General features: G+C 43.6%; 1 protein-coding gene across 1 annotated transcript; it reads left to right on the top strand.

Annotated features, from left to right (window-relative positions):
• Positions 1-2,137: 2,137 nt before the first annotated feature.
• Positions 2,138-26,915, top strand: LOC117669263 (free fatty acid receptor 3-like). Its single transcript, XM_034423565.3, has 2 exons — positions 2,138-2,229; positions 25,298-26,915. Exon 2 carries the CDS (start codon positions 25,314-25,316, stop codon positions 26,283-26,285), a length of 972 nt encoding a protein of 323 aa, XP_034279456.1. The 5' UTR covers positions 2,138-2,229; positions 25,298-25,313; the 3' UTR covers positions 26,286-26,915.
• Positions 26,916-27,287: the final 372 nt, after the last annotated feature.

Genomic DNA, 27,287 nt, shown 5'->3' with positions numbered 1-27,287 from the left:
ACGGCACTAGGGATTCGAACCGCTGAACTGCCGACCTTTTGATCAACAAGCTCAGCGTCTTAGCCAGTGAGCCACCGCGTCTCTTTCACTGGCTAGGGGAACACAAAAGGAGCAAGGATCAGGACATTAGATCTGTTGCTGTTGCTGCACACTTTTAGCATGTGGAGCATGAATGGACACTTTTAAAAAATAAATAAATCCCAGAATGGTAAATAAGGCTTTGCACCTTTTAACCCCAAAGCATCAGTATGAGGGCAACATCATTCATTATTGGCCATCCTAGTGGGGACTGCTGAGAGCTGTAGTGTGAGAGCCTCTGGAAAGCAATAGGGACATTTGCTTGTTGATAAATTGCTGAGCTATTTCAACAGACATCAGCTCTGGGTTCCACAGATAAGCAAGGTGGATCTGATTGATCCAGCAAGTGGGAGGGTGGGACACTCCTAGGAATGTCAGGATCGTAAATTCAATTACAGATACAGATTAACAGTGTTGGAATTTTTTAAACTATCGGTTCTGAGTGCGGTGGGCGTGGTGTGGCTTGGTGGACATGGCTTGGTGGGCGTGGCAGGGGAAGAATATTGAAAAATCCCCATTCCCTCCCCACTCTGGGGCCAGCCAGAGATGGCATTTGCCGGTTCTCTGAACTACTCAAAATTTCTGCTACCGGTTCTCCAGAACCTGTCAGAACCTGCTGGATTTCACCCCTGGTTTTTTATATTTTATACAAGTATATTTATACAAGCATCTATTATACTTGTATGGTCATCATTGTTGGATCATAAGAAAGGCTGAATGCCAAAGAATTGAGGCCTTTGAACTCTGGTGCTGAAGAAGACTCCTGCAAGTCCCTTGGACTGCAAGGCAATCCAACCGGTCAGTCCTAGAGGAGATCAACCCTGACTGCTCTTTAGAAGGCCAGATCCTGAAGATGAAACTCAAATGCTTTGGCCACCTAATGAGAAGGAAGGACTCCCTGGAGAAGAGCCTAATGCTGGGAAAGACTGAGGGCAAAAGAAGAAGGGGACGGCAGAGAACGAGGTGGCTGGATGGAGTCACTGAAGCAGTAGGTGTGAGCTTAAATGGACTCCAGAGGATGGTCGAGGACAGGAAGGCCTGGAGGAAGTTGTCCATGGGGTCGCGATGGGTCAGACACGACTTTGCAACTAACAACAAAAGGTCATCTAATCCAACCCCACCCACCCCAAAGCAGGAAACCCTACACCAGTGGTTCTCAACCTGTGGGTCGGTACCCCTTTGGGGGTTGAACGACCCTTTCACCGGGGTTGCCTAAGACCATCGGAAAACACATATTTTCAATGGTTTTAGGAATAATTTTATGGTTGGGGGTCACCACAACATCAGGAACTGTATTAAAGGGTCGCGGCATTAGGAAGGTTGACAACCATTGCCCTACACCATTTCTGACAGATGGCAACCCCCCCCACCAAAAAATCTCAAAGGTGGCAGTGGCATCTTTACAAAGGTGGTGAATTACTCTGGGTCGGTGAATGGCTTCTGCTCGACTGCACGGCAGGCGGAAATTCAACAGGGATCCTTTTGTCGTCCCCCCCCCCCCAGGCTGCAAGGGGGAAAGTCTCCCACGGTGAATTGTGAAGCGCTGAATCATACCACGTTCCTCGTTTTTTTTTGTTTTTTTCTCCCTCTCCTGAACCCGAATGCCTGCTTGCGCCTCCCACCCCCCACACGCGCTCGGACACACAGTCCACCCCACGCCCACCCCTTGTTTGCTAACTCGCGGGGAACTCCCGCTTGCCTTCCAGGAGGCACCCGGTTCCTGGGAAGCCAAGCCCTAACCCTACACCTTACCACCCAGAAGATTACTTCTGTGTAAGCAGAAACCTGCTGCACGAAGGCAGGAAGGGCACCTGGCGCAATGCAATGAAGCAAAACGGGGGGAAAACCCCTTACCCTTGAATTTATCTAGCCTGTCTCCCTTCGAGCCCCGCCCACTCCTTTCCTAGCCCCGCCCTAAGACTGCGAAGGGACCGCGACTCCTGAATCCCTTTCAGGCGGGCGAGTCCATCGATCCTGGCGCTGTCCGTCCCGGAGGAGAATGAGATTTCAGGGCGCCCCTAGCCGCCAAAGGACCCCAGGTTGGCAAGAACGCTGATCTTCCCCGAAGAACCGGGGGCGAAGCAGCCTGTTTGCCCCCTTGGTGATTTCCCTTCCTTTCAAAAGACCCCCCATCACTTCCAGTCTAGAGAGGTAAGTGCGCCCCGCTTAGAGGATGCTTTGTCGACACGTGTTGGAAGGCTCAGACGTACCGGGTTGGGAAGGAAGGTTGGGAACCTAGGACCCAGCTCTCGAAGGGTGGGGAAAAAAAAAACAACTATTGAGATTGGGCTGAATTTTTTATGGATTCATTGATTCCATAAAATCAATGGGGTTTTAAATTGGGGGGAAGCCAATATAAATTTATTTTTGTTTTTATAATATTTTAATGTTTATATTGTATGTTTTTTAATTTTGGCTGTTCACCGCCCGAGTCCTTCGGGAGAGGGGGTGGTATAAAAATTTTAAAAATAAATAAAATGAATAAATACATTCGGTGGCTGTCTTGATTTGGAGGCTTTAAACGAACCCGATGTCCCAGCGATTTGTTGATGTGGGTATCCATTCACTGCTTATAAACAATCTTCAAAGAATATCCGAGATGGTTTACAAGGCAAAGAAATCATCCTCACAACAGCCTTGCCAGGTAGGATGAGGCTGAGGTAAAGAGAAGGAAAGGGAGGAAGGAAGGGAGAGATTAAAGAGAGAAGGATCTCAAGCATTGGAGATTAGAGGAGAGACTTGAGGTGACAGTTCCCAGCTGTGCAAAGTAGATCCCTAATGAAGGGTATCTTGGGATTCACAATGAGTTTTGGGGAGATGTTTGAGTCTGGGCTAGATAACCCTAAGATAAGCGGTGTCCCTTATTACTATCAATATTTTGTATTGAAAATGTTCCTCCTTATTAAAGGATGTCATCAGACCAGAATATCACTGATCTAGGATACTTCTGAAATAATCTTCTCATTATGGCTTTCCATTTTTGTCAGACTGTTCCCCTATGACTATCATTAAGTGTTGTACAAATGTATCTTTTCTTTTATGTACTCTGAGAGCATATGCACCAAGACAAATTCCTTGTGTGTCCAATCACTCTTGGCCAATAAAGAATTCTCTTCTCTTCTCTTCTCTTCTCTTCTCTTCTCTTCTCTTCTCTTCTCTTCTCTTCTCTTCTCCTCTCTTCTCTTCTCTTCTCTTCCCTTCCCTTCCCTTCCCTTCCCTTCCCTTCCCTTCCCTTCTCTTCTCTTCTCTTCTCTTCTCTTCTCTTCTCTTCTCTCCTCTCCTCTCCTCTCCTCTCCTCTCCTCTCCTCTCCTCTCCTCTCCTCTTCTATCCCCCCCCAAACCCCACTGCTTTTTGCAAATAGTGTTGGGCACAAGTTGGAAAAAAAATATGTAAAAGGAATTGCAGGCAGGTGCTAACCAGGTATCTTTGCTGCCAGTATGGATTCACACATGCATCCATTCTGATGTGTATCAACGGTGGCAGTCTCTGCTCCCCCATGCAACTGCAACGCCCCATATTTTTCAACCTGGAGGGCAGGAAATATCTTCTGGCTGCACATAATGGACATGGCCTGAAGAAGGAACTCATAGGTAAATATTAAACGGTGAACTTTGTTTTCATAATTATTGGGTGGAGCTATTTTACTGTAAAAAGCAACTGCCTTCCTTTGGATTTTTTTTTTTTTTTTGCTGTTGACCTTGTCAAACACCAATGAAATAGTTCAGACTCATACAAATTGTATCTTGGATTCATTTGTTTTGTTCCTGCTTAATACTAAGACACAACAATGACTGTTTATCATTTATCCCATTCTATAGCCAGGAAACATAGAATAAGTAAGTGGACATTCCCAGTCTGATAGACTGAGAATACAGTTCCCAGAATTTCAAGCCAGAAATTGGCCAAGTTGGCAGGGGATTCTGGGAACATCAGTCCCAAAACATCAGCAAGAATGGGGTTGAGGAAAATTGGTTTGGGCTTTGGAAGACAGAAGAGCTGGGGAAAATTGCTTTCCTGGTGTAATATATTTCTTCTTCTTCTTCTTGTGCCCTATCCGTCATCGGACATTGGCGATCATGTTGGCGATCCTATTTTTATCAACAGCCACACAAAAAAGTGCGGTTGAGTTTTGTCCAAACCTGTCCTTTAGATTTTGAAGCCATGATATTCTTCTTCTGCCTGGACCTCATTTGCCTTCAATCTTTCCTTGGAGGATTAAGTGAAGTATGGCATATTTTTCTGGTTGTTGCATCACATGTCCGAAATATTCTAACTTTCGCTTTTTTATGGTTTGGATGATTTCCTGTGGGCTTTCCCAGACAGCTTATCACCTCCTCATTAATATATAATTTGGTCTTTGGACCAAGTGTCACTGGAAAATGACACTTGTGTCAAATGGATGTGGGTTGGGTGCTTTTAATTCCTATCAGCTCACAGATGGCCCCCACTTTGAAGAGTCCCACGTAAGAATGTTTTGGGAATGGTGCGGGGTCTGGACTTTACCTGGCCCTGGTCATGTGAAGAAAAGGTGAGGGAGGTAACCCTAGATGGCGAGCTATTTTTCCATGATGTCCTGAACAAAATGCTATCTATTCTTGGAGTAGTTGCAAGATATTTAGTCAGTGGCTTAACATCCAGAGCTGGTGGAGGATTATGGGCAAGAATCAGTGTAGAACCCATCCCAGCACAAAACTTCCCTCCCCCCCAAATGATGCAGACCTCCTCCAGGCTTGGTCCAAAAAAATGGATGACATCTTTTTTTCCCCGTACTGGATGGGTTGCTCACAATCCTGAAACATAAGAAAGCTTAAATTAGACGTAGACATAGAATAACTTTATTGTCACTTTGAATCAGGGGTGGTTTCTACTCACCTTTACCACCAGATCGCATCGTGCCCACGCGTGGGCACTCTTCTGCGCATGCGCAGATCACTTATGATGATGTCCGGGTCAGTGGGTGGAACTTCCCACCGGTTTATAACCGGTTTTTGCGAACTGGTCCAAACCGGGGGCAACCCACCACTGCTTTAAATGCATACTAATCAGCATTCATTAAAACGAAATTTCATTGCATACAGCTCTCATAGGGGCACCACCTCCAATATACACTACATAAACACGGCAAAATAAATAAATAAATAAATATGTACGTACATGCATGCATGCATGCATACATACATACAAAATTAAGCATATACCCATATATATTATATGAGATGGAGAAACAACCATGTAGTTCGGATGTCTACCTGTACCTGCTGAGAAAAACAAATCTTACAAGTTTACCAGACAGATGGCATAGGGAACAAAACTGTTACAGATTAATGGACCATTCCAGAGAATTCTCACACAAAAGGGATTAATTGGGAAAGGAAGCTTAGAAAACGTAAGTAAGCACCTTTTGGCATCTTTAAGAGAAACTTTTTTAACAGAATAACAGAGTCGGAAACAACTTTGTAGGTCATCTGGTCCAAGCCCCCTCCCCCCATCCAAGCAGGAGACCCTACACCAGTGATGGCTAACCTTTTTGCCATCGCGTGCCAAAAGCAGAGGGAGTGTGGGAGGGTCATGCGCGTGTGTGCCCACACCCATAATTCAATGCACCCTGCCCCCCCACGCATGCGCACGTGACCCCTCCCCCCATGCTCCCTTTAGGCATGTGATGGCATGGTGGGCCCGGTAGGCCTGTTTTTCGTCCTCCCCAGGCTCCAGAGGCTTTCTGGGAGCCTGGGGAGGGCAAAAACGGCCTTCCCTACCTTCTTAGAGGCCCTCCGGAGGCTGGAAACAGCCCATTTCCCAACTTCCAGTGGCCCGAAAATCAGCTGGCTGGTGCATACATGTGCGCTGGAGCTCAGCTAGGGCAATGCTCGTGTGCCCACAGATATGGCTCCGCGTGCCACCTGTGGCACACGTACATAGGTTCGCCATCATGGCCCTACACCATTTCTGACAAGATGGCAGTCCAGTCTCTTCTTGAAAGCCTCTAGTGATGAAGCTCCCACAACTTCCGAAGGCAACTTCTGTTCCATGGGTTGATTGCTCTCACTGTCAGAAAGTTTCTCCTTATTTCTAGGTTGAATCTCTCCAGTTTCCATCCATTGTTCCTTGTCTGGCCTTCAGGTGCTTTGGAAAGACTAACAGTCTTACTGTTGCATAAATGTCAGATCACTTTATTTGATGCATGGGGTACAATCCTAAAAGAGCAACTTTATATATAAACATTGGTTGGGGAAAAAAAGGGAGGGAGGGGGAAAGGAGAAAGAATTTCCAAGTAGCAACTAAGTAATCTTACACAGGCATTTATAAACTGAGGAGCTGGGATATTATATAGAATGCAAATGTAAACAAATGGACGCACTTGCATGATACATTTAACCTGGTCCTTTATTAACCCATAATCTTGGTTTGTCTGATGAAGACTAAAGCCAGCTTCTAGTTTAGCTCATTTCCTACTGGCTACACCCGTGTTGTTTTCTTGGCACTATATAATGAACTATAAACAAACCAAAGAGGGCAAAAAAATGCTAAGCCACAAAGGTTTATATGAACTAACTTACATCGTCTGCTTGTGCAAACACAGCCACTGGAAATTGAACAGACCTAACTTCTTTAGCCACGAAGTTAAATCGCTTAATGAATTTTAAGCGATTTAACTTCACTAATGTCCCGGAAGTCTGTTTTTGTAACGCTTTCATTCAAGGCCATCTTGAAGATGGTAATGGGGCTAGCTGAATCCAGGAGTGGGCTTCAAAATTTTTTAGCAAGGGGTTCTCTGCCCGGTTGCTGAGTGGGCATGGCCATGTTGGTCTCCTGCACCATGGCGGGGGTGGGGGTGGGGTTTGCCCTCCCCAGGCTCCAGAGGCTTTCTTTGAGCCTCTGGGAGGGCGAAAACAGCCTCCCCAGGCTCCAGAGGCCCTCTGGAGCCAGTTTCTGGCTTTCCCGAACTTCTGGTTTTTCGCCCTCCTCGAGCCTCCATGTGCCCTGCACTTACCTGCATCCAAACAGGCCGCATGGAGACTCCTGGGAGGGGCGGGGCGGGTAGGGCCAGCCAGGAGTGGGATTTGGAGGTTCTCCGAACTGCACAGAATCTTAGCCAGAGGTTCTCCCGAACTCCTGCGAACCCCCAGGCTGAATCTCCCCACCAGTTTTTGGATACCGCTAGGTCTGCTCATTCTTTGCCGCAGCTTTGTCCAACCTGAGCACTTTTCAAAGGGCCGATTTCAGCTTCCAGAATTCCCCAGCCAACAAGAATCACTGCCGAGAATCCTGGGAGCTGAATTCCATACACTGAAACAAAATTTCACAAGCATCTTAAAAGTTCTCCAGGTTGAGAAACACTGCAGTGGAAGATGTCCAGTTCATAAGAGTTTGGAATCATTAATCCACTGTAAAGTCTAGCAAACCTTAAGTCTGTAGAGATTCTGTAATTTCTGTAATGGCAAAGTCATTCTAATCCTCAAAACCTAAAATCAGAGTTTCATTTTATTCAGTTTCAAGTCCAAAGTCCAAAAGTATTTTCCAAATGGGAGCAAAACTACATATTTTTTTCTCTTTAAATCAATTTTGCCATCTCTGCTGACTCTATCACCTTTCCCGTCCATTCTTTTCTTGTAGGAATTAAAGAATGTACATTTCCAGGATTGCTAAAGCACCTGGAAATTTATAATGCATGATTTTTTTTTTTAATTTGATTTATATGCCGCCCTTCTCCGAAGACTCAGGGCGGCTTACAATGCACTCAGCAATAGCCTTCATCCTTTTGTATATTTATACAAAGTCAGCTTATTGCCCCCACAACTGGGTCCTCAATTTACCTACCTTAGAAAGGATGGAAGGCTGAGTCAACCTTGAGCCTTGGCGAGATTCGAACCTGCAGTAATTGCAGGCAGCTGGTCTTAATAACCAGCTTAATAACAGGGTGCCTTAAACTCCTGTACTACCAAGGCTCTACCATTTAAATTTTTGGGCCAAATTTATATATATTTTAATTGTTCTTAATATTTGTAGTTCATGTTCTTAATTCTGGCTGTGCACCGCCCTGAGTCCTTAGGGAGAAGGGCGGTATATAAATTGAAAAATAAATAAATAAATAAATTTGTCTGAAATGTTATACAGTCTTCTGCTCAAGCGGGGTTGGACTAGATGACTTTCAAGGTCCCTTCCAATTCCAACATTTTATTTTATGTTCTGTGCCATAAAGGGTTAGCTTTCCCCTCCAGGTACAGGATAGGATGAAGTTGGAGCCTGAGGATTGTATGACCTGGTGGATTGATGATGCTAAATCACAAGTATGGTATTTCCTTGTTTCTGGGCTTTACCAGTATTGTGAGCTTGTTCTACACGTTGAGCAGTCATGTAAATCTTTTAAACCCAACAATGTTTTAGGATTCTACTGTGTTTAGTTTTACTGATTCAATCACTTTAAATCCTGAAATATACTTGGTGTGAAACTCACCCAATTTCATGAATGCAGTTTGGGACAATTGTCTCCAGTGGTATTGTCCTAAACAAACAAACACCACTGAGCATATTACTAATTCTTAGCTTGGTCCGGTAAATTTAGGAGTGGGATTCAGCCAGTTCAGACTGATTCGGGTGAACCGGATGTTAATTTTAATCTGGTTTGGTGAACTGGTTGTTCTGAGGACTGGCTGATCCCATCCACCCCTCCTGCTCCTCCCAGGAGTCTCCACACGGCACGTTTTGGATGCCAGGTAAGTGCAGGGTGCGTGCGGAGGCTCTGGGAGGGTGAAAAACAGGTCTACCGGAAATCTGGAAATGGGCCTGTTTCCGGTCACCAGAGGGCCTCTGGTGCCCAGGGGGGGCTGTTTTCACCCTCCTGGAGGCTCCAGGAAAGCCTCTGGAGCCTGGGGAGGGCAAAAAATGGGTCTACTGGAAGTACCAGAAGTCTGGAAACAGGCCCATTTCTGGCCTCCGGAGCACGCGAAGCGAACACTGACACCAGTTGTTAGAATCGGTGAATCCCACCATTGGGTAAATTCCCACTGACATCTTTCCAAGAAAAACATTTGAGTGAATTGAGATCTTCATTTTAATTAATGTTCTAGGATGAGGAAGGAACTCATCTGGATTTTCCCATCAGTCAACCAAAATAGGACATAATTCATTATAGCTTCTCCTTCTTCTGTCTTGCTTTCATCAAATGCATCATAATGGTCCTTTTCTCTAATTGAATTACCCCCATTGTCTTTGCGTAATTTTGAAAAGAAATTATAAGTGAAGAAATGACATGTTCCAAAGTCATTAGTTTTAATGATTTCCAGTATAGTATAGGGACTGGGGGTGGGTGGGGGGAAAGCAGGCAATTAAAAAATTATGTGGTTTGGTGATTATCCAACAATATGAATTAGTTCTGGGAAATGTTACTATTGTGAGTGAAATGCCATGGGAAGTAGGCTAGAATTGCTTTCATTTGGACCATCCCTTTTCTGGGAAAAAGTCTTCTCCCCAACCCCCATGCTTTCTCGGGATGATGGGTCTTGTAGTCCAATGCCGTTGGAAGACACCAGGTTGAGGAGAAATGTGAGATTTCTTTTGGTTTTGGCTCGCTCCTCAATCTATGTCAGAGGTGTCAAACTCGATCTCATTGAGGGCCGCATCAGGGTTGTGTTTGACCTCGGGGGGCCAGGGTGGGCGTGGCCAGGGTGGGAGTGGCCAGCTCATCACTCGTGTTGGAGGTGCCTGTGGTGCTCTGCCAGAGCTCTGCCAGCGAAAATGGGTTCCTGAGCTCCATTTTTGCCTGTGACGGCCTCCTGCAACCAGCGAAAATGAAGCTCAGGAGGACCTCCTGCAGCCCTCGTAAGCTCCATTTTTGCTGGCAGAGGCACCATGGGCCGGTCCTTCACTGTTTCCCCGGTGGCCCTGAGGGCCAGATCTAAGCACCCCACAGGCTGGGTTCGGCCCCCAGGCTTTGAGTTTGACACCCCTGATCTATGTAGAGAAACGTGATGAGTTGGCAAGTAACTACTATGGATGTTTTGAAGACAACCTGAGCCTCAAGCCAAACAAACACACTTTAACCTATTGCAATATACAAACCCAGTCAGTGTGGTTAGTTTATGGTTCTGCATATTACGCGGAACCAGAAAAGAGGCTCATTTGATAATCAAATGAAGAAAGTTATTAAATACAACAAAGAAGACAGAAATGTTTCTTTCTTTCATTCCTTCTTCCCTTTAATCAAGCGGAAACCAAAGAACCTCAGAATCTCCAGAAGATCTAAAGAAAAGGGGGAGCAGAGCTGGTTGTAGATTGCAGGAGATCCCATAGATGAGTTGATTTTAGCAGGTCCCCCCTTATTGCCACTTCCATTATTTACATAACCTCCTCTTTTGTCCCCAGTCTGCACAAAGCCCACTTAATGGGAGCCTCCATCACGATGTGGGGAGATGTTCCATCATCTCACTGTTGCATGCTGAGAGGAAGATGATGCCCAAGAGGTGACTACAAAGAGGACCCGCCAAAGCCAAGTTCTTGTAGCTGAGTTGAGGAAGGAAACTATACAGGGTGATCCATTGGAAAACTGGATCAAAAGCCACGAAAAATGAAGTTTGTGCAACATGCTTGGTTAAAGAGAAGTAGGTCTGAGGAGTTTACTGGTCAGGTCCACCCAGACCATTGGTTAGTTTGTGGTTCTACATGATGGTTTAAGACCAGGGGTGAAATCCAGCAGGTTCTGACAGGTTCTGGAGAACCGGTAGTGGAAATTTTGAGTAGTTCAGAGAACCGGCAAATACCACCTCTGGCTGGCCCTAGAGTGGGGTGGGAATGGGGATTTTGCAGTATCCTTCCCCTGCCACGCCCACCAAGCCACGCCCACCAAGCCACGCCCACAGAACCGGTAGTAAACATTTTTGAATTTCACCACTGTTTAAGACCATACTAAAAACTCAATATCTCATGCAAACTCAGGCACTTGGTATTTGGTTCAGTGTCTTGTGTAAACTCAGAAAATGGATGTACTTGGCATCCAGGTCAGAACCATCCATCTTGCCTTGCCTCCTGGCTGGTTGGTTTCTCAGAGAGGAGCATGGAACCAGAACACAATTAGCTTCAAAAAGCCTCTAAATAGGCCATTAATTTTTTCTCTCACATAGTTAGCATATAATTCCAGTCATTTTCCAAGAATTAGAAAATAACCAGTGAAGTTTCTCAGTGTCAAGGCGTGCACATTCTTTCCTTTATAAAGGTTCCATCCTCTGAAATTGCAACTAAATGTCACATTATTATGTTTAATACATCTGTAAAAATTGTTTCTTCTCCTTCTCCTTCTCGTTCTCCTTCTCGTTCTCCTTCTCCTTCTCCTTCTCCTTCCTTCCCCTTCTCCTTCTCCTTCCCCTTCCCCTTCCCCTTCCCCTTCTCCTTCTCCTTCTCCTTCTCGTTCTCGTTCTCCTTCTCCTTCTCCTTCTCCTTCTCCTTCTCCTTCCTTCCCCTTCTCCTTCTCCTTCCCCTTCCCCTTCTCCTTCTCCTTTTCCCTGCTCCTCCATACAGAGCAGGGCTCTCCAACCTTAGCAACTTTAAGACTTGTGGACTTGAACTTCCAGAATTCTGGGAGTTGAAGTCCACAAGTCTTAAAGTTGCCAAGGTTGGAGACCCTTGATATAGAGCATAGGTGGAATGTTGCATTAATGGTGCTCTGCGATATTACGAGGGGAATACTTTCATCCCCTGAATAACCCTGTGTCAAAATTTAAACTCTCAATTTATTCAATGAAAGGTTTGTTTATTTCTTGGAATAAAATATACTTATTTCCAAATTGGAACATTTAGTCACACACAACTTACTTTTTACAAAACCTTACTTGGTACAATCCAGGCCCAAATTACTTTACCATAGGTGACATGTTTAGCTGGGGGCTCTTGCCACAATAAGGAGGAACATGCTGTACATATTACTGAAAGGGCATTTTTAAAAATTAATATAACCACTCCCGTGGTACGATTCAATTTTTTTTTACTACTGGTTCTGTGGGCATGGCTTGGTGGGTGTGGCGTGGCAGGGAAAGGATACTGTAAAATCTCATTCCCACCGCACTCCAGGGGAAGGATACTGCAAAATATCCATTCGCACCCCACTCCAGGGGGAAGGATATTGCAAAATCTCCATTCCCACCCCACCCCAGGGGGAAGGATACTGCAAAATCTCCATTTCCTCCCGATCACCTGGGACTCGGGAGGCAGAGAATACATGGGGGCGGGGCCAGTCAGAGGTGGTATTTACCGGTTCTCCGAACTACTCAAAATTTCCGCTACCGGTTCTCCAGAACTGGTCAGAACCTGCTGAAACCCACCTCTGAACCACTCCCTGGCATCTTAATGAGATACAGCTTTGATAAAATTCTGATAAGTGAAGCTGCCAAACCAGAAAAGCCCAGCTAAGGTACTAATCATTTCCCAGTCTAGATCCTTGCTTCAGAAAGTTGAGACAGTATTCAGTTGTACTTCTGGAGCCAAATGTTCTTATCCTGACTGCAGATGATGGAGATTTTTTTTTTTTTTTTTAATTTGATTTATATGCCGCCCTTCTCCGGAGACTCAGGGCGGCTTACAGTGCATTCAGCAATAGCCTTCATACTTTTGTATATTTATACAAAGTCAGCTTATTGCCCCCACAAACTGGGTCCTCATTTAACCTACCTTAGAAAGGATGGAAGGCTGAGTCAACCTTGAGCCTTGGAGAGATTCGAACCAGCAGTAAATTGCAGGCAGCTGTGTTAATAACAGGGTGCTTTAAACCACTGTAGTACCAAGGCTCATGTACCAAGTACCAAGGCTCATGTAGTCCACTATGCCTTGAGAACATCAGGTTGAATTACTACATCCATCCCAGGATATGCTGTGCCGTCTCTGAAGTGAATCAGTTCCACCACGTACCAGCACCCTCCAGAAATAACATTATTCACTTTATCAGAGACCAATGCAATAGAATTAGATCCAAAGCAATTTCCTTTCCTCAGCTATTGAGAACAGAGGTCAACTGCCATTGCTAGCAGCAGTTTGCCATTTGATTAGTCTAATGACATCATTGTCATCAGTGGGATGCGTGGCTTTCTGTAATCCATCAGAAGGATCATAATAAGCTCTGAGGCTGGTGTCCAAGGAAATGATGTCTCCAGATAGCAAATATTATTGTATAACCAGACACCTATATTGCGGTCACCAAGTTTTTCTGATCTCAGACATCAAGCTCCAGATAGCTACAATATCACATGCAAAGAGAGGAAAAGTAGGAAACAGTTTACCATTTTATAACAAGGATAGTATAGGATGGTCTTACATCTGTGCTCCGATCAGGGGTGGGTTCTACCTCTGTTTACTACCAGTTTGTAGCGGGGCCGCGCACGCTCGTTTCGCTTGCTTGCATGCTCTTCTTCGCATGCGCAGAAGCGTTTTGATGACGTTGGGGTCGGTGGGCGGAGCCTCCCACTGGTTTTACTACCGGTTCTATAGAACCGGTGCGAACCGGGGGTAACCCACCACTGGCTCCGATCCCTAATTTTTGTTTCCTGCTTCTGATAACTGGGAGTTTGAGCTGTTGAAGCTTCTCTTCTTCTGGAGCTAATGGTAACTTCACGGAGTAGACGTGTAGTGTGTTAATTAATTGCTACCTTTCTGTATGGTCTAGTCCCAAATATTCTGTCTCCATTTGTCATCACTGTTTTTTTTTTTTTTTTTTGATTTATATGCCGCCCTTCTCTGGAGACTCAGGGCTGCTTATAGTGCGTTAAGCAATAGCCTTCATACTTTTGTATATTTATACAAAGTCAGCTTATTGCCCTCACAAACTGGGTCCTCAATTTACCTACCTTAGAAAGGATGGAAAGCTGAGTCAACCTTGAGCCTGGCGAGATTGGATCTTACTTTAATTGCAGACAGCTGGTGTTAAATTACAGTGCTCTGTCTGTTGAGCTATCCAGGCTCCTGGATCAATTAAAATCAATTAATCAATTAAAATGTTATGCAAATGGAGAATGCCCCTGTCAAGGTTCCAAGTATTACATCCATAGCAGTGGTGGGTTGCCCCCAGTTTGGACAGGTTCTATAGAACTGGTAGTAAAAGTGGAGGGAAGTTCTGCCCACCCACCCTGACATCATCAAAATGCTTCTGCGCATGTGCAGAAGCTTCTACGCATGTGCACGGCCCCTTTGCGAACTGGTAGTAAAGGTAAGTAGAACCCACCCCTGATCCATAGCAAAGAGAACTCCGAGGCAAGCAGGTTTATTGGACATATCGTATTGGCACAGACTGGTGAAGACCGACTCTAAAGGTTCCCACGGTTCTCACCTAATTAAAAGTAAAAGTTTTTCCCTCTTTCCCAAACAATCAGTCACATGGTCCAATCAAGCTGCTGTCTGGTTGCGCGGAAACTTCACTCCTCCTCTTTTCAGCCACCTGTGGGAATGTCCTTGGTTCCCAGGGGAAAACTATTTTGTTTTGGCAACAAAACCCCAGCTATCTCTATTCCCCTCCCTCCCTATCCCTCAGCACCATTGTGGCAACACTGAAGCCTCCAAGATGGCTTCAGTCAGGCCAGCTTCCGAGTTGACAGCTCTTCTCTACTTGATATTATGGTGGGGTTCCCCTGCGAAGTTACAGTAGAGGCCAAAATTGTGGAAACCTTTTGGGCAAAGTGTATTTTTGACGTTTGATAGCTAATAACACCACTTTTGTTTTTGGAGTTTCAAGATAATCCTATTCCACTGCTGGAATGGCCTGGGAATAGCCCAGACCTTAACCCAATTGAAAATCTATGGAGTCGACTAAAGAAACTGGTTAGTCAGAAGCGACCCAGCAATAAAACCCAGTTAATAGAAGCCATCATTCAATCTTGGTTTCACATTAGAACAGCTGCAGAACTCAAAGACTTGGTTCACTCCATGGAAGACGTTGTAAGGCCGTAATTCATGGTGATCATTTTTGTATATCTTGTTTTTTCTATGGTAATAATTTTGGTATATCTCATTTTTTCTACGTGTTTCACTTTTCTTCTTTATACTGTAACTGCTATTCTAATAGCAAATCCTTCATAAACGTTATTGCATTACATTCTTGATTAAATTATCTTTCCATTGATATATAATTTTATGGTACTACTCCCCCCCCCAAAAAAGTGGGGTTATTAGCTAGTTTTAGAAAATACACTTTTCCCAAAACATTTCCACAATTTTGGCCACTACTGTATAGGAGGAAATGTGACATGTAGCTCAGTGCCTAATTTGGAAATCTGGTAGACTCGTTCTTGTGGATGGCTTGCCTGTTCTGTTAACAGACACTCATGAGAAGTTTAGTGAAGTATGGCAATGATTTTCATTAGTTCATCTGGTGTGCTGCCGCACAGGCCGCTGACGGGCCACAACATCTGGTGATTTGAATAAAGAGATGTTGATTCCGAGTAAGAATAACAGAGAACCAGCAGAGGGAATAACTGGTTATGCCAGGCACGAAACATTCCCCTGACATTCTTTAAAGAGATTCCATGCAACAAATCTCAGATCACATTTTGTGCTCTTTCTAAACTTTAGGAATGAACATCAGAACACTTCTAAATGTCAATCCCCCCTCCCAGTTTCCCACAGTAGTAAATGTGGCAGGTCTGAAGATCCAATGAAAAAGATGGCTTCCAGGCCTGACATGCTGCCCCACCTCCTCGATCAGAAGTTCGTGTCTTGCAACGAGAGTAACACAGGGGGTTAATTCAACATACTAGCTACCTCTCTCTCTCCCCCCCCATCACATGGTCCAATCAAGCAGCGTCCCAACTGGAGATGCCTCCCAGTTCCAGCCCTCCAGGTGCAGGGCAAGATGTCCTTGACTCTCTGAGAAAGGAATGTTATTTTGACTATATATCACCCTTGCTCCATACAGTTCCCCCTCCCAGTTTCCCAGAGTAGCAAATGTGGCAGATCCAATGCAAAAGATGGCTTCCAGGCCTGACACTAAAATTGTACAGGTAGTCCCTGACTTATAACAGTTCATTTAGAGACTGTCGGAACTTAAAACACCTTTAAAAAAAAATATGACCATTTTTCACACTTAAGACCGTTGCAGCATCCCCAAGAACACGCGATCAAAATTCGGATGCTTGGCAACTGGTTCATATTTATGACGGTTGCAATGTCCCGGGGTCATGAGATCACCTTTGGCCAACCTTCTGACAAGCAAAATCAATGGGGAAGCCAGAGTCACTTAACAGCTGGGTTACTAATTTAACAACTGTGGCAAGAAAGTGGTTAAATGGGATAAAATTCACTTAACGAATGTTTCACGTAGCAACTGAAATGTTGGGCTGAACTGTGGTTGTAAGTCGAGGACTACCTTTAATGTTTAGTTGGAAATAAATGTGTAATAGTTTGTACTAACTGTGGGTGATGAATTCAGTTTAATTTCAATAGCATCCAATTTTCTTTCTGTTCTGACCTTATCTATGTGGATGACCCATTGTTTTTTTTTGAGCAAGAAAGCAAATTGTGCTATTCAAAAGTCAAACGCCAATACTGGTAATCAAACATCTGGCAAACATTTGCATTTTGGTAATTTGTTTCCTTGCCACGGTCCTGTCCTGGAAGAAAAGGAACGTACTACGTAGAAACGCATGATATAAAAACATAAAATGGTAATTGGGCAAGCAACTATATGACCGTTCTAAACAGGCGCCCTTAAATAACAGTAACAGATTTGGAAGAGACCTTGGAGATCATCTAGTCCAACCCCCTGCTCATGTAGGAGACCTGTACTAGGGTTTCGAACCACCGAACTGCCAACCTTTCTGATTGACAATCTCAGTATCTTAGGCACTGAGCCACCTATATTCTATTCTATTCTATTCTATTCTGTTCTGTTCTGTTCTGTTCTGTTCTACTCTACTCTACTCTACTCTACTCTACTCTACTCTACTCTACTCTACTCTACTCTACTCCACTCCACTCCACTCCACTCCACTCCACTCCACTCCACTCCACTCCACTCCACTCCACTCCATTCTATTCAACAAATTTACTTATTAAGTTTGGTAAATATACTTTCACTCGCTTTCAAGCTTGCCATGCACTTTTAACAACTTTATTTATGAAGGAAGAGAATAGATGAACTTTGTTGTTGTTGTTAGTTGCAAAGTCGCGTCCGACCCATCACGACCCCACGGACAACGTTCCTTCAGGCCTTCCTGTCCTCTACCATCCTCTCGAGTCCATTTAAGCTCAATAGATTAACTTATGACATGACAAATATGAATTTTTTCCAGATCAAAAGGCAATACTTCTCAAAAAAAAAATTGTCTTGTCTGAGAAAAATTCCACGAATTTTTGAATTCCCAGAGATGGCCGAAAACCCTTATTACAAATTGCCATTTTCCCCTCTTCTGTCTGCTCCCAAATATTGTGGCTTGGAGAGAATCGAGCAGCCATTTGAAAAGCTAAGCATTAGTGACAGGACTCTAAACAACACACATCCCTGTCATTTCATTAGCCGCATTTGATAACATGGGATAATCCCTATTAGGTGATACTGCTCTTTGCTAGGCAGTTATTAAGAGTGTCTGTCTGATAGCCTGTATCAATAGATAAGTCATTGCTTTTTTGGACCAGTAACCTAGCTGCAACTCTTCTGGCCCTGATCCAAGGCCCAGAGGTGACATTTGAGGGAATTTTACATGGCAGTAGAAATGAGGCATACATTTTTAATAAACTCTTGATATTTAAAGGAGCTAATTAAAAAAAAACAAAGATTAACAGAAGCAAGGGTAGTGTTAGTGGAAAATAAAGAAGAAGAAAAAAAATCAGTGGTATGCATTTCCAGTACAATCTGTGATCAAAATACCCTGTCTTTTTATGACTGAATTTGGACATAAAAGCATGAGCCATGGTGGTGCAGTGGCTAGAATGCAGTATTGCAGGCTAACTCTGCACACCGCCAGGAGTTCGATCCTGGCCAGTTCAGCCTTCCATGCTTTCGAGGTTCATAAAATGAGGACTCAGATTGTTGAGGGCAATATGCTGACTCTGTAAACTGTTTAGAAAGTGCTATAAAGTACTGTGAAGCGGTATAGAAGTTTGCTGTTGCTATAAAAATGGTTTATGTCATTTATTGTATTTATTAAATTTATCTGCTGCCCATCTCACTATCCAAAGCGAACATGAGCAGCTTTTCCTAAAAGCTATATAAACATAGCATTCTAACCACTGGGTGGTGGCACAGTGGCTCAGTGGTTAGAGTGCAGTACTGCAGGCTACTTCTGCTGACTGCCGGCTGCCTGCAATTTGGCAGTTCGAATCTCACCAGGCTCAAGGTTGACTCAGCCTTCCATCCTTCCGAGGTGGGCAAAATGAGGACCCAGATTGTTGGGGGCAATACGCTGACTCTGTAAACCACTTAGAGAGGGCTGAAAAAGCACTGTGAAGCGGTATATAAGTCTAAGTGCAATTGCTATTAGATAAAAATGTAAATTCTATACCCATTCATTTGGGAATCAGTCTTACTACGACTTATGTTTGAGTAGTTATGGAGAGTTGTTGTATGAATGTGTAGCCTGCTCTGAAAAAGAACAGCAGGCCACATATTCTCTAGCCTAGGTTTTGTATGGGGTTGTGTGTCTGGTGCCAAAATAAACACCTGGCTTATTGTTATCACAAGCAGAGCTATAATTCTGGTATCCTTGGGAGGAGGCTTGTTTTAAGTTGTTTCTAAAACAGGGGTGTCAAACTTGATTTTATTGAGGGCTGCATCAGGGTTGTGTTTGACCTCAGGGACCAGGTGGGCATGGCCAGGGTAGGCGTGGCCAGCTCAACATCACTCCTGTCGGGGGTGCCTGTGGTGGCCCGAGCACTCTGCCAGTGAAAACAGGTGCCGAGCTGTGTTTTCGGCTGCGACGGTCTCATGCAACTCTCTGCTAGTGAAAACGGAGCTCGGGAGGGCCTCCTGCAGCCCTCCTGAGCTCTGTTTTTGTTGGCAGAAGCCCCATGGGCCAGATCTAAGCACCCTGTGGGCCGGATCCGGCCCCTGGGCCTTGAGTTTAACACCCCTGCTCTAAAATGATCTAAAGAGAAGACAACCTATAGAAATGAGATGTCTAGTTTAGGAGAGGCGGACTCTTAGATGTAGTTCTTTTCCACTCGTTAGAAGCAGCCATTGCAAACTTCCTCCCTGTTATCACAATGCAAATAGATAAAGACAGGGAGAAACAACACAAGCAAATCAGCAGGATACTGGCTTTCTATTCCCAAAGCAAACAATTGTGAGATGAACAGTTGTCTATGCTCCAAAAGACTTCTTGCCAAATAATATTCTCTTATGGCAAATCGTTCTTTGTTCCCTTAGCTTGGTCTCAGATCCTCCTCCTTTTTCTTAAGGAGTATAAGATCGAGCAGAAACATTGGAGAATGAGCAGCTTCCCTGCCCATTTTTTCCCCCTTGCCTGGTATATTTTCTCTCCAGTGTCATCCAGTGGTGGGATTCAGCCGGTTCGGGCAGGTTTGGAGGTTTGAAGTTGGAATTTAAGATAAGCCAGTATTTATACATGCGGATAATTTGGGTAGGCTAACCCACGTAATGTCCAAGGAGATGGCATCTAAGATGAGCTAGTAACCTTGTGGCCATTTCTGCAACACTGGGCTACCTTCTTTACCTAAATCAGAGGTTGGCAACCTTAAGCACTCAAAGAGCCACAAACGTCTTAACCAGAAGCCCCCCCCCCGCCCCATTCAATTCTGGAGTTGATCGGAAGTCTAGTTTCCCCTACCATAGAGTCTCCTCCTAGCACGGCATCCTTTTTCCTCTGCCAACTGGAAGTCCTGTTCCCTTTTCTCCCCTTCCCCCCTGGCCCACCATAGAGTCTCCTCCTAGTATGGCGTCCTTTTTCCTCTACCTGTCCTAACTGAAAGCCCTATCAATTGTGGAGCTGACTGATGACAGGGAGCTGCACCAAAGGGATGAAAGAGCCACATGTGGCTCCAGAGCTGTGAGTTGCCGACCCCTGACCTAAATCATCCAGGCTTCTTGATGCTTCCCAGAAACAGCCGCATGTCAGCAATTCAAACCCACGAAGTGCATGGAAATTAAGGAAACAGAGAATATGGCAGCGATAGCAATAGCACTTAGATTTTTATACAGTTTCACAGTGCTTTACAGCCCTCTCTAAGCAGTTTACAGACTCAGCCTATTGCCCCCAACAATTTTGGGTCCTCATTTTACCCACCTGGGAAGGATGGAAGGCCGAGTCAACCTTGAGCCTGGTGAAATTCGAACTGCCAAATTGCAGGCAGCCGGCAGTCAGCAAAAGTAGCCTGCAGTACTGCATTCTAACCACTGCGCCACCGCAGAATATAATTACCATCCAGGGCGTAAGGTGAAATGAGCTAGGTGGGTTTATGCGGACCCGGTGATAAGAGAATCAGCAGCCAAATTGCTTTGTCCAAACACATGGTTCTTTTACCTCATGCTTTGTAGACAATAATCATCTTGTCAAATTTTTCAGGAGGCTTTGCTGAAGTTGAAAAGATGGATGAAGATAATAAAACCTCTAAATGGAGCTTATTACCATGCCTGTGGGCAAAGGAAGAACAGACAGTGAAGAACAGGGTGCAATGTTATAAATTCTCACCATCCCTTTGCAGACATCCTTTCTATTTTTTAGCAAGTCTGAGACATCCTATTTCTCCCTTTTAAATCTGGGTGACTTTGGGCCGGTCATTCTCTCTCTACCTTTGCGAAAATAGGGAAAGGGATTTATTTATCCTATGACACATTCCCATCACATTTTGATAAAAACCACAAGAGATTAAAAATACAAAATACAAAACCTAATACGTTATAAACATATGTTGAGATTACAGATATACTTTTTTTTTTGCTTCATTTGTCACAGCCAGGAAATCAGCAAAGTCTCCATAATAGCAGAAAGGAGTTATGCATGATATCTTGATTTATCTATAATAACAGCAGGATATAAACTTAATAAATGAGCATTACTTATTTAATTAGAACAGAACAGAACAGAATAGATTTACTGGCCAAGTGTGATTGGACACACAATTTTTTTTCTCCTGTGCATAAACTTATTATTATTATATTAATTATAATTAATATTATATTAATTAATATTAATATTATATTATTGGTAACATTAACATTAATAATATTGTTGGAAGAAACATCCTTTTGGATTCAGTTCCAAGTGGGGAAAAAGACACTGGATTCATGGAAGTTGCTTGGAATGAAGATTTATTGATTAAGAGGATCATATGCCTTGAAGCCCTGGGCAGAAAAGGGCAGAGATGCCTGGATTTTATGCCCTTTGTTGGGCTTTTGAATTTGAGCTTGTATTCTGATTGGTTGTCAGACTCCCATGGGGAGCAACTCTGTAGGCTGTCCTGAGTCTCAGGCTCGGTTGAGCCTTGCTGGGTGATGATGTAATGAAGGTGCTTTGGGCAATTCCTACTGTGGCTCTGCCTGAAGGAGGCAGATCTTTATTACGTAGAATAGACTGGCCCAGGCCTTAATGGCCCATTGATAAAGGTGGGTGTGGGAGTAAATTTCTGCCTCCCTTTTAGGGAAAATATTTTGCCCTTTTAATATTTCCTAAAATATCTCATTTTCCTAGGAGAAGGGTGGGTGCTAACTTCCTACAATATAACCAATTAATTATTAATCATTAATAATGATTAATAAACCTAATATTAGATGGTGCATAAATTAGTTTGCATGCAGTCACCCCTGTGACTTCTGTATTGTAGCGAAGGGAAGTAAAACCTAACCTCTTTTGGATGAGATGAGATTGTACCAAAAATGTATGTGTAGTGTTTTTTGAGTGGTCGTGTGGATGATGTTGATTACTCTTTCCTCCTATTACTTCTAATTCCATTTGGTGAAGGAGCAGTTGCTTTCAGGTTTCTCCTTTCAAAAGTGAAGATAATTTTCGATATTTTTTTTATGGGTCGTGGAAAGTTTTGTTCTTGGACTTCTTTGCTGACGACGTTGCCAAAGATCGGATGAGAAAGTCCCAATGTTCCGTGTCATTTCTTCTAAAGTCTGTAGCCTGCCCTTCCCTGCTTTCATTAAAATCCTCGAACTCTTCCCAGAGCTGAGGTCTCCAACCTTGTCAACTTTAAGACTTGTGGACTTCAACTCCCAGAATTCCTCAGCCAGCTGGCTGAGGAATTCTGGGACTTGAAGTCCACAAGTCTTAAAGTTGACAAGGTTGGAGACTCCTATCCCAGAGAGCATTTTTCATGAAGGCCTCAAGAAGCTATTATAAATTTATCCTTCCTAGGGAGAAATGTGCACAAATAACCCGTTCCCTGTCTTTGCCTTCAGACAGGGAAGGGAAATTTGAAGCAGCTCTCTTTGTCCAGCTCTTATTTGGAGAAAGTAATCTACAAAGTGAAAAGGAAAAGAAAAAAAAAAAGGAAGGAGAAATAAGGGAAAAATACCTCCACCTTTTATCATTTAATATTTTTTCTCTTCATTTGAAAGCTTCCCCGTTTTTCTACCGTCTTTCCCAAAATTACAGAGGAAAATTCTGCTTGTTATAAATTATGAATATTGAGGTAGAAGGATATTTGTCACCCATTATAGGCTACAAAGCTGGACAACGGCGAGGTAGATTAAATATAAAAAACAGCTGTATAAATAACATTTTAGCCTCCTTGCTCTCACTCCAAAAAGCAGAAAGAGAAAGGTGGAAGTACTGTATAACGAAAAACAATTCAAGGGAACCAAAATGCTAGACGAGGTATAGAAAGGATGTATTCGGAAAGGCCAGAGAAGAGAGAAACAGACCGAGTTTTGCAATTTTCCATGAGTCCACAATAGACCCTGGGAATTGAACAAACTGGTGTGGATATTTGTTCAAGGGACAAACGTCTCCATGTTTGCTCAGGCCAAAGCATCTTTGTAGAATTTGTGTGTTCTGCAATAATAGGACTGTAATGAAGATGATAATACAGTGCTGAAAATGAGGATATAATCAGAACACTCTCCAAGTCCCAGCCAATGTTCAAAGCTCTGTCTGTCTTGCCTGCTTACAAAGGAGCATTCAGAAAAGGTAGGTTGAAGGAGAGTAGCAGATTTGGTAGATGAAAGGAGAAACCAATCGGCTACAGTCTTCGGTTTAACCGGTGCTGTTGCACCCCCGTGAGGAAGAAAACAACCATGCAATGCATTTAATTCAAACGTTTGCTCGAGTTGACAAATAACAAGAGCAGGTCTAAAAAAGCAGAGGTCCCAGGTTAACCAAGGCTCAAAGCAAATAGAATAGAATAGAATAGAATAGAATAGAATAGAATAGAATAGAATAGAATAGAATAGAATAGAATAGAATTCTTTATTGGCCAAGTGTGATTGGACACACAAGGAATTTGTCTTGGTGTATATGCTCTCAGTATACATAAAAAGACAAGATACATTCATTACGAATCATAAGATACAACACTTAGTGATAGTCATAGGGTACAAATAAGCAATCAAATCATACTAGGAAACAATATCAGTATGAATTGTAAGGATACAAGCAACAAAGTTACAGTCATGCAGTCATAAGTGGGAGGAGATGGGTGATAGGAACGGTGAGAAGATTAATAGTAATAGTAATACAGACTTAGTGAATAGTTTGACCGTGTTGAGGGAATTATTTGTTTAGCAGAGTGATGGCGTTTGGGAAGAAACTGTTCTTGTGTCTAGTTGTTCTGGTGTGTCCTTGGAGGCAGTAAGCAAAGAAACACGAGGAAGAGGAGAGAAGTACAGGACTGAGGGCTGAACAGTATAGTCAGATGGTCCAAGATTGTGAACTAGTACAATCTGATAGGAATGTAACAGATAATAACAGAATAGTGTAGTTGGAAGTCTTCTAGTCGAGTTGGAGGTCTTCTAGTCCAACTGGTGTAGGATTTCCTGCTCAAGTAGGAAACCCTACACCATTACAGACAAGTGGCTGTCCAGTGTCTTCCTAAAAGTACCACCCTCTTCAGGTGGATGGCTTCTAGATCTTTATTTCCAAAGCTCCTTCTTGGAATCAGTGGTTGATCAACAACTATTGACTGGCAAGGAGAACTCACCTGGAAGAAAGTATTTGCTCTAGATTAATCATTTCTAAGCCCGTGATGGCAAACCTATGGCATGTATGGCCAAAGTGGCATGTGAAGCCATGTCGCCCGGCACGCATGGCCTTCCCTGTTTGTCTTCCGGGTTTCTGGCGTGCATGCGCGCACTTAATGAACAGCTGTCCTTCACACACACGGCAGTGCCGAAAACCAGTGTGCGCATGCTGATTGTTGGGGGCCACATGCGCGCCAGAACCCAGAAGTTCGGCTTTTCCGGAGTGTGATACCTTTGCGTGCGCGGCAGTGACAAAAACCAGACTGCGCATGCATGCCAGCCACTTGATTGTCGGATGGGCATGCATGCTAGGACCCGGAAGTTCAGTTTTTCCGGAGCACAGCCCCAATGAGTGCGCGCATGATGTTTCCGCACAACCTTTTCGGCACTTGGTGCCAAAAAGGAGCCTGGATAGCTCTGCAGACAAGGCACTGTAATTTAACACCAGCTGCCTGCAATTACTGCAAGTTCAAATCTCGCCAGGCTCAAGGTTGACTCAGCCTTCCATCCTTTCTAAGGTAGGTAAATTGAGGACCCAGTTTGTGGGGGCAATAAGCTGACTTTGTATAAAATATACAAAAGAATGAAGGCTATTGCTTAACGCACTGTAAGCCGCCCTGAGTCTCCGGAGAAGGGCGGCATATAAATCAAATTTTTAAAAAAAGGTTCACCATTACAGTTATATTTATTTATTTATTTATTTATTTATTTATTTATTTATTTGTTTGTTTGTTTGTTTGTTTGTTTGTTTGTTTGTTTGTTTAGATTTATATGCCGCCCTTTCTCCGAGAGGACTCAGGGCGGCTCACAATAATAAAACAGAAAAATAAAACAAAAACTCCGGTGTAAAGTTACACATAAAATCCCTAAAATCAATTAAAATCCATTTAAAAAAACCCCATCAGTCCAGGCCGTCCAGGCAAAGTTCTAAGCTTTTCCTCATAGCTAAATATTTTACCTTTTTGACAATGCCACATCTTTCCATGTTTTCAAAAGAAAAAGTTTGTGAGGAATATATATATATACGGGAGCCGAGATTTCCGCCCCCCCCACCTTCTTCCTCTCTTGCTGGATCGATAGAATTATGTCTTATGTCTTTCTTCTCCCCACAGGTGGAAATCTTCCAGCATGGCCTCCAACACTGAAACCCGGAATACCTACATTACCGTTTACATGCTCACTGTCCTAATTGGCTTTCCCACCAATCTGTTGGCCCTGTACGCTTTCATCCAGAAGATTAGAGTCAAGGCCACGCCCAACTGCATCCTTCTCCTCAACCTGACCATTTCTGATCTCTGCTTCCTGGTCTTCCTCCTCTTCAAGATGGCGGAGCAGATCGCTGGCCGCTGGGCCTTTCCCAATTTTCTGTGCCCCCTGAGTGGTCTTGTCTACTTCAGCACCATTTATACTAGCACACTCTTCCTCACGGCGGTAAGCGTGGAACGCTACCTGGGCGTAGCTTATCCCATCCATTACAAGCTGAAGCGTCATTCAGTCTATGCCCTAATTGCCAGCCTGAGCATTTGGATCTGCTCTTTTGGCCACTGCAGCATTGTCTATATCACCGAGTTCAACCGGGACAACTATTCCCATCCAAGTGTGCCCTCCTTTAATGTCTGCTATGACAATTTCACAGACAAGCAACTCCAGGTCCTGCTCCCTGTTCGCCTGGAGCTCAGCATTGTACTTTTCCTGGTGCCATTCCTGATCACCTGCTTTTGCTATTTTGGCTTTATAAGGATAGTGATCTCTTCACCACACATCTGCAGGAGCAAAAAGCAACGAGCAGTGGGGTTGGTGGCAGCCACGTTAGCAATCTTTATCATCTGTTTTACACCCTACAACATCTCCCACGTGGTAGGTTATATTGAGTGGGAAAGTCCCGACTGGCGGATCAAAGTCTTGCTTCTCAGCACCTTCAATGCCTGCTTGGACCCCATCATCTTTTATTTTTCTTCTTCTGCCGTGAAGCGTTCATGCTGTAGCTTCTGGACCAGAATAAAACACCTTTGCATGTGGCCTCCTTTGCTCCATAAACTCTTCAACAGAAGGACTGAGAGAACAGGTTCTCAGGATCAGGTGTGCTCTTCCCGTCTATGACCTCCGGTTTCTCAGAAAATTCTTAAATCTTTCTTTGTAGGTCAAGTGAACTGGCAAAAAATTGTTCTGGGAATTACTGACTTTTCCAGCCAGGCCTCCAGACTTGAAGCTTTTCACATTGTGAATGTTTGTTAACTGTAATTTCGGCAGCTTTGAATTGAGGAATCTTAGCCAGACCTTCTCATCTTTTCGTTCTTGAAACTTACCAAAGTATTGCACAACTGCTGCCCCCCCTAGACTGAATGAGAATGGGTTTCATTAAAGTCAAAAAAGAAAATGGGGGAAATATATTGAGGACTTCAAATGTACATACTCAGGTACTCCAAGGCTAATTGTGAAATGCGTTTTGGAGTTGTTCCATTTGAGTCTTAATGGCATCCAAGAGATTTTCCTTGCCTTCTTTCCATCTTCATCTAACTGGAGATACATATAATTTGCAAAAGAGTTTTTATTTCAGCTATTATTGTGATTCTCATGGCAATAGCCAGTGAATTGGGAATCCTGAGAAATGTAGAACCTGATGCCTGGATGTCACTACACAAGACAATACCATCATCTAGGAACTAGGGCAGGTCCTTATATGAGATGTCCTAAATTGTTATATCTGGTAGATATTTTTTTTAAAAAAACAAGAGGGCATATGTAACAAGAATGTGAGGAAAAGAACATTTTTGAAATGAGCAGTATCTCACGAGGCTGTTATGTATAAATAAGATGTTGAATTATTTGCATTTATATTAAGAGAGTTGCTTTTTTTTGTAAAAAATCTGCATCAGAATAAGTAATATATTTTTATGATTATTTAAGAAACTCTCTGAAGGTTTTCTTTTTCTTTTTTTTTTTTTTTTTGCACTTTGAAGGATCTCGCCTGGTTTGTCATTGGAACAGACACAAGGAAGAGCATATATTTAATAATGTAAGGGTTACTGGAAGTAAATGGGAAATATTCTGTGAAATCCCCAAAATAGAGGCTACCCAGAAGTTCCATGCCACTCAGTAAGA

Source organism: Pantherophis guttatus, chromosome 10, assembly GCF_059756535.1.
Source record: "Pantherophis guttatus breed Tessera chromosome 10, ASM5975653v1, whole genome shotgun sequence".
NCBI lineage: Eukaryota > Metazoa > Chordata > Lepidosauria > Squamata > Colubridae > Pantherophis > Pantherophis guttatus.
Note: the sequence above shows the minus strand (reverse complement) of the source record. Positions and strands in the feature narration are given on the sequence as shown.

What these genes read in the sequence shown, in the direction of transcription:
- LOC117669263 (XM_034423565.3), top strand. Translation starts at nt 25,314, where the DNA reads ATGGCCTCCAACACTGAAACCCGGAATACCTACATTACCGTTTACATG.